The sequence below is a fragment of the Lygodium microphyllum genome, chromosome 5 (assembly GCF_053477565.2).
Source record: "Lygodium microphyllum isolate KBCC chromosome 5, Lygodium_microphyllum_v1.1.10, whole genome shotgun sequence".
Lineage (NCBI taxonomy): Eukaryota > Viridiplantae > Streptophyta > Polypodiopsida > Schizaeales > Lygodiaceae > Lygodium > Lygodium microphyllum.
In genome coordinates, this window is record NC_141139.1 from 165,928,449 (window position 1) to 165,936,907 (window position 8,459).

The 8,459-nt window shown below is 39.7% G+C and overlaps 1 protein-coding gene across 1 annotated transcript; it reads right to left on the reverse strand.

Moving 5' to 3' along the window:
- Window positions 1–5,468: 5,468 nt before the first annotated feature.
- On the reverse strand, window positions 5,469–7,173 carry PRPL28 (Ribosomal L28 family). Its single transcript, XM_087678688.1, has 2 exons — window positions 6,966–7,173; window positions 5,469–5,845 (listed from the first exon to the last, which is right to left on the reverse strand). The coding sequence occupies exons 1-2, from the start codon at window positions 7,102–7,104 to the stop codon at window positions 5,613–5,615; spliced, it is 372 nt and encodes a 123-aa protein (XP_087534814.1). The 5' UTR covers window positions 7,105–7,173; the 3' UTR covers window positions 5,469–5,612.
- Window positions 7,174–8,459: the final 1,286 nt, after the last annotated feature.

Here is an 8,459-nt window from a genome sequence, read left to right on the forward strand (position 1 = left end):
TACCCTTGTTCTTACCCTTGCTTGCCAAGGTGAGAGAGAGAGAGAGAAGTATTGCTCTCCACGAAGCAAGAAGAACCATCCGCGATACCTACATCATCGAATCCCGCAATAACCATCATCATCATTGAGTCTTAAACCTTTGCTAGCCGGTATTACTACCATGTTCTTCTTCTTCTAGGAATCATATTTTTGTCATGGGCCCGAAGAAAAAGAATTCAAAAGTGAAAATCGCTAATGTCCCTACTAACGCGGAAGCAACAGTTGGAGTTGCGAGCACGAGAGTCACTAACGGAGTCATTGGTGCGGATAACAACCCTTTACTAATCGCGATACCACAGGTTTTTCTTTTAAAAAATCTATTCAAATTCAATAAGAATAAGATAAGTTTCATAAGAAATATTGCAATCTTAGAGCATTCACTTAGTAAATTATTAGAACATCTTATAGGCTAGAAACTATTTGGGGAACTATGAAAACCTAGAACTCAAGAGAAATCATGAGGAATTTTAATGTTAACCCATAGAAAAGAAGACAAGTGAATTCAAGACGAATTTACTAAGAACGAAACCCTGAAGAAACTAGCCAAGGATATAGTTTTAATCTAGAAGCTCTGATAGAAGATTTTAAAAACTGGAAATAACTCTAAGTTAAAGAAACTGACTTAAGGCCAAGAAACTTGGTTACAAGAATAAACCTTAAACTGGGAAGTTAGAGACCCCAAAATCTAGATACCCTTAGTTAAATTCCAAGGGGAAGAGTTCATTATGTGAAATTCAAGTGTCGATTGCTACTAGATTAATCATCACTTGAAAGTTGCATGATTGATTTAAGCCATAATTGCTTGAAGACATCAATATTGTTTGTGATTTTCTAGATTAGATCCTGATTGAATTAAGTATTGGAACATGTAAAAATTGAGGAGCCCTATACCCCCCCCAAGGATCAGTGTTGAATCCCCATAACAAGAGGGGATGTTTTTACCGCCGCGAAAGCATGGACCAGCTCCGATGGCGAGAGGTCTCCCAACAAGGATCATATTAAGTAGGAGGTGGATAGGGTGCCAGGGGGACTCTGTCTAGTAAATCCTTTACGCACCTAGGAACTACTTGGTCCCCTATATGGCACAAGTTCTACTTGGCACACCTAAAAATGCTAGCTATAGGTGGATTTGATCTTGGTGACGTGCAAATGCGTCGGATGAGGAAGCACATGAAATTGTAATTTTTCTCCTATATGGGCGGGAGAATACACATTATGGAACATAATCAATGAATTTATTTTATTCTAATTGTATGTCTGTGATTAAATTATGCAAACGAATAACTGTGCATAATGATTTTTTAAAAATTAATGAAGCTGTTTTTATATGTTTCACATAATGTGGTAGGTAATTAGATAACTAGGAACTTCCATAGAGGGAAGCGGGTGGATGGGTTCCCGATGAATCTAGTCCTATGGCAAGGTGGTCTCGGTTAGCTAAGAGATTTTCCCAAAAACAAACACTAGGAAGAAACTCTAGAAAGGGCTGATTAGCTAACTTACCTAAGGTTTGGTCTCAGAACCCAAATTGTAAATTATCTTAGAGGAAAGGTACGGTGGCTGTGCCAGAGCACTACGAGGGATTTCATAAATCCCTAGTTTGATACTGAAAAAAAGTGTTGTACTCCATGAACCAAGGGTAATGGCAATCGCTCCTTCCAAACAAAAAGCCTCTCGAAGGACACCTCCGGATGTGAGCTAGTTGTTGATAGGTGATTATTAGGTCAATTAGGAACCTTTAGGTCGGTCCATCATGGGTAATAGCAAGACGCTTCCCCTGCGGGGTAGACCTAGGGTTAACTAGCCGGACAAAATCTGGTCATTTTGGTTAGAGTACGGATGGCGATGGCTAGAAGGTAAACTCTAGGCAACTACTAAAACGTTACCCGTCATGTAATCAAGGCGGGTATGTTACAGAGCTCCCCAAGATTGCACACCACAAGAATGAGCTTGTCCATTCATTTGTTAGTTTTATACTTGGGCTTACATTTTGGGCATTTTACCCTCTCTTTGGCCTAAAACTAGACTTCTCTTCTTTTATGTATGCTTTCCAATTTTGATTGGCCTTCCCAATTTTAGTGATTCAAAGCTCTGTGTTGCCAATGCCTCACTTTGAAATATATTACAAATGCATGGGAGTGAGCTCGATTCTCAAAATAACTTACAATGTAATGTTCTTCAAAAATTTATAAGTGTCAAAAAGTTACCTTTATGCCAAAATTCACTTTTGTTTGTATCCATGCCTTGCACTTTTTTCTTGAAAGTTTTTGTTTTTAGAATACTTTTATACACTGTTTTGAGAAGAGGTTAGCAATAAAACTATTGTCTTCACTTTGTTGGCACAATAAAATTCTCAAGGACTTACATTTGCTTACCAAGCCAAAATTTAAGCATGATGAGCTACACATAGATACAATACATCCTTTACTTGCTGTCTCTAAATAGATTATATGGTTCATTATATGTGTTATACAAAACAAAGTGTATGGCATACATGTCATATCACATAGATTTGTGCCATGTAACACATCGATTGTTCTTATTTAAATGATTTTTGTTGACCAACATATTCGTTGTGCTACACATCACATGACTATGTTATATAGCATATCAAAAGCACTTGGCATATGATCTATACCATGTAGCACTTCGATTGTGGTATATAGCACACAACTTGTGTTGTAGCACATCAATTATGGTAAGTAAGACATGCCATATATAATATTTATATTTTTATGTAATACATTATCTAGACCTTGCAAGAGATATAGCACATGAACTGTTCTATCCTGTGTGTGTTGTGTAGTTCTAGAAACGATTATATGTAAAATAAGTGTGCTCATTAATTTTTGCACTTATATATTTATTATTCACTTCCTACTTTTTAAATGAAATTCACTAATGTGCAATTATATGTGCTTAAACCCACTTTTTTGGATTTGGCTCTAGCGTTCCCTTAATATTAACATGGTATGTTGCACTTCTAGCAAACTTCACCCAAGACATTGTGAATGCTACTTTGTCTCAAGTGCATTTCCCTAACTTGCAAATCTCAAAACAAGATTTTGGGATTGAAACTCAAACATCAAAATTAGCAGGGTTATATTTATAAACCTTATAGTGTTAATGCACCTACTTCTTTGTGAACTCACTTCACGTATTGTAGAACTTCAACCTCTCTTGACCTAGAATTGCCCTTGAAATTCAAAGGAAAAACTACCAATTTTCCTAAAAAAGACTTCATATGTCCCTAGATACAAATCTTTGGGATCAACACCCTTAATGTAAAGCCCATACTTGTCCAAAAAACTAGTGGCAAACTCCCAAGGCTTAGTCTACAATGGGGCCTTCATTGCAATAATCTTTCATACCATTACCCTATGAATTGTTGCTTTACAAGCATCTTCCTTTGATGTTGCCTTCCTCATTCTTCCAATTGAGAGAGAGATTGTGATAATGAACATCCTTGTTAAGGGGCCTTTAATACCAAAGTCGTACTCTAGTTCCTTGCTCCACACGTGCCTAGAGGTAATGGAAGTGGTCATTTCGCAAGTGTATGAGTGACCAAGCCCTCATTCATGGGTTCCTTTTGAGCTTCTCCTAGGTGACCCCACACATATTCTAGACTACATCAATGTGTGGCCACAATCATATACGTGTACAGGGAGATGCTTGGTATGGAGATCCTCACATTAACTGATGTAAATTCATGTTCTCATTTACTTTTATCTCTCTTGTTCCACCAGTCTTTTATTTCAGTTTGGGCATTGTCCTTCATTGTCCCTCTGTATATCCATGATCTTCTAACAGTCTACAAATTTGACATACAAGTCTCATAACAACCATTTACAGACATTTCCACAGTCACTCTCCATATGCAAAATGGCTTGTACATGGATATGCTTGGTGTGGATACACTCGTGTTAATCAATGTGGCTTCATGTTTCTGTTCACTTTTGTCTTTCTTGTTCCCACAGTCTTTGTATTTTGGTCTGTGCATTCTCCTTCATTGTTCCTCTTAACAGTTCACAGATTTTGCATAGATGTCTCATAGCGACCATTTACAGAAATTTCCACAGTTACCCTCAATATGCAAAACGACTTGTCTAATTTAACCAGAATCGCATCAGCAATGCAGGGAACCATTTCACCTGTATGTTCATCTCAGTCCAGATTGTGATCCCAATGACATGTAATAGCGACATCCATGGATCAGAGACACCTGCATAGTGACAGTCCTAGAATGCAGAGATTGTCCTGATATGACATGATTCAAGTGATGGGGCTAAATGAATAAGGGGCCACAATAAATGCTTAATACCACATTCACACAGTTTTCTCACATCTGACATTTGACTTTGTAAGAGCCCCCTCAGGCTAGCAAGCGAGCCACTCCAAAAACAGGGTTATGCTAGGAGAAAAGGACTGATCAGACAAGGTGATCTCATGAAGCATCCTGGCTTATCAATCAGGCTTGAGCTGACCAATTACTATCCTTTGTTGATCTTACAAGGTTCACCTCTTTTACTTTTGCAGATCCCTCAATTCACTTATGATACAACTATGGGGCTCCAACCCCTATGTCTCAAGGACCAAGAATGGGTGCATTTTGGGATATATCACAAGTAAGACACACTCGTGGAACTGATCTTACCATTCATGCAAAATTCTCTTTTTTTCAAGTGCTAGCAATATTCTTCTGTGCCTATCTGCTGTCGATTCTCTGTCAATTTCCCCCACACAAACCCCACATACCAAACAAATTTGACATATATAACTCTCATAACAACCATTAACGGACATTTCTGCAATTACCCTCCATATGCAAAATGGCTTGTCTAATTTGGCCAGAATCACATCTGCAATGCCGTACTATTCATTTTATGTCGAATTTCCCCCACACAAATCCCACACCCCACCCCCAAGAGACACACACACGCAAGGAACACAAAAGAAATTAGAACACATTTGATGCGTTGGGGAGGCAGTCTGATCAACCTCAGATAACTGCCTACTAATATGGGATTTCCATTAACCAATATGAAGATAGCTACTAGCAGCATCAACAACAAAATAAAACTGCTGTGTTAATCTGCTCTGCAAGTTGAGGTAAACAGGCAAGCTCACTCTCTTGAGCTTTGGCCTCACATTGAAGTCACACCCAATTTGAAAAAGGGTACAACACAACAATAATTCCTTATACCAGCAGATAGGTTCACCAATCATCACAGTATCTCTGAAATATGCTTCAAATTAGATGACTGCCAATAAAGGCATGAACTTTCAAAACATAAAAGTGCAAAACAAGAAAAAGGCCGCTGCAAGTTGCCCCTATGAAAATCTTCTTATGTCATGGCATTTAGACCTCACAAAAAGACTCTACTTTTCACATGCAATCCCTGTTTCTGTAATGTATGATTAGATCTCAATTAAAAGTTCAGAAATGATGACCGTGACGAATGAATTCATAAAAGAACTGTGCAATTACACAGATGCACACATGGGCAGGAAATCTAAACAACAGGTATACATAGTGTTTTTACAGGGTTTACACTTGAGAGAAAGAGAGCCCCCTAGAAATCGTTAAGATCAACTCCACAATCCTTAGCTGCTTGGTGTAAGCCCTTCTTGTCAATGGTTTTAATTGCCTTTGTGGACAGCCTGAGCCTCACAAATCGTTTGCCTTCTTCCCACCACAGCCTTCGGTATTGCAGGTTAACTTGCTGCAGCTTCTTAGTCCGATGATTGGAGAATGAGACCTTGTAGCCATTGTTTCTCCTCTTGCCTGTCAGATCGCAGACACGACCTGTAGATGTATTGACCGAAGAAAGGTAACAGAGTTAGCCTTGTAAAAACCTATTCTAGCTGGGCCCCACCTAAATAAGAAAAATTACATGGTGAGAGATAGGCAGCATTAGGGCATTCTGCCAAGAGCAACCACAACCAAAAATCATGCTTAAAACAGTGTTGTATATCTTATAATGCCAATGTACCAGTGCTGAGATGAGAATGCATATCTTACAGTAATAGATTGTAACACATTGACCAATTCATGCTAAATGTATGCACATCCTATAATGCCAATATAGAAGTGCTGAAATCAGAATGCATGTCTTAAGTTGCCGATTGTGATACACTGACGGATTAGTGCTACTGAGCCTGTACATTTCTAAGCTAGTCGCCAGTACTTGGACTCCACAGACTTTGAACCATACATACTGTGTTGCTCAAGAATGTCCTGTCACAGTGAATTTGCATACCCTTCGTATCATGCCACCTATCCTTACAACTGATCAGCTGGAAGCTTAGAATAAGGCTGATTAAAACAACATTGGGATGCTCAAAGACTTTGAAGAAGAAGGGAATCTAGCTATTTAACCTAGCATATCATCATTGTATCGCTTTTTTGGCAATTAAAACAATCTCAGTTCTTCTCTAATTTGTTGTATACTCTCTACTCTTGTACAAAAACCTGCAGCATAACTGCAAAGGAAAAGTCTCTGCAAAACTGCACCTTTCATGTTGAGCAGACATGGTTTGATCCCAAGGCCTGGCATATCTTCAATGCAAATAGAAGGCCATGCCAAGGGATACTATGTCTGGTCCGGACTGCTTGCAGATCTTACGTGGTACCAATGCACAAGCTTTCTCTCTTTTCTTTTTTATAAAGGATACTTTTAGTCCTTACTGGGAATGTAAAATAAATTGTCACAAGCGAGCTATATGTACAGCCAAGAAACTGAAGAAACGACAGCATGTCAAGAAACCAAATCATCCCTGGAAATGGTGCCTGAATGGTGCTAAACTGCCAGTGAAGAAGACCTCTCAATCAGCCACTGCACACTCCGGAATGAGAATCTCTCTCTCTCTCTCTCTCTCTCTCTCTCTCTCTCTCTCTCTCTCTCTCTCAAAAAACAAGAGCTTACTTGCAAGAGGCCGCACGACAAGTGGACGGAACGTAACAGACGGTCGAGGCAGCCGAAGTTGAATGGGCGAGACAATCGGCGACTGCTTGAAGGCCAGAGCCGAGGAGCGCAAAGGCAGAGAGCAAACACAGGTAGCCATCTCTCTCTCTCTCTCTCTCTCTCTCTCTCTCTCTCTCTCTCTCTGACTGAGAGAGGCAGAATGGATAAAATGTAAGGGAGTGCCCAGCCCCCGGCCAAGGAGGCGCCTAAGCAAAGTTATCTTTGATGTGTGCCAACAGCTCCAGCCCATGCAAGTGATAGCCACGTCACGCGCAGGTCCATTGGCCTGTGTGTTAGCTAGAAGAGACTAAATGTATTTGTGGGCATGCACTAGTCAATCCTTTCATTGCTAGATCCAACATTCGAGCAAGGTACTCAGGCCGGTTACACACTGGGCTATGGATAGACAGGAGGTGGAAAAAGAGGTGTCCGTCGCATTACGTGTCAAAAGATAATTGGATCTGATTTTCGCGGTTGGTGGACATTTCTAGGCGGGAGATCTCCCCTGTCCTGAAATTCGCATGCGCCCAATACACAAGAAGACAACACATTTATACAAAAAGTGAACTGGATGACTGACAAGAAGTGAACCTCTACCAATCCCCACACACCAAAATCTCAATACCAGTGGGCCAAACCTCTTTTGGTGAAACATATGGGCGTAGTTTAATGTGTAAGCTGATAAGTGGACAAATTGCACATAGCCCTAGCTGTCCAAGACTATGTGTAACCACCCTCAATGTCACACGCAACCCATTCCTTACAGTTGACCCAACATTCCAACGTTGACTCAGATGAGTGAGAAGACAAATATGCCAATTCAAGAGAGAGGATCCTACCAATAGACTAATGCCATGTCATCAAAACTAGAGATAGTCAACTAAGCACATACTCTCTTGACTTGACAAAGTCCCATCATTTAAGCTAGCAAAATCAAAGTTCCACGACCATATGTTGTTTGCCTTCCAAGCTAACCAAGAAGCTAACTTGTGCATGTCAATATTACTCATACGTGTCTTAGCTCTCAATCGACCTACATCTTGGTTAACATTAAGGAAGGTCATCCTATCAGGCACGTAGGTAAATGCACCAATGGACCCTACCATTCTTGAATGCGACGTAAGGAAGAGAGAACAAGAGAGCTTCATGTTAGGGCGAGAGGACCAATTGAGAAACATGTGCCAAAATGCAAACATGTTGGGGCTAGTGATGTTAGAAAAAAAATGAATACGCTAAGAATCTTGCTTAGATGTCACTCATTGGTTTGCCAAAAAGTATTACATTACTAGCTCTCAAGTGTACACTTATCTCCCAAAATTATATTTTTTAACTATATAAAATATTTTAAGAAATAAAAAATTGGTATTAAACTTGTTCAATTCCTCTTTATATCCCCTACATGCTCATATATTCAAATCTCAAAAAAACTCCAAAATGTGGAATCCCCCTAAAAAT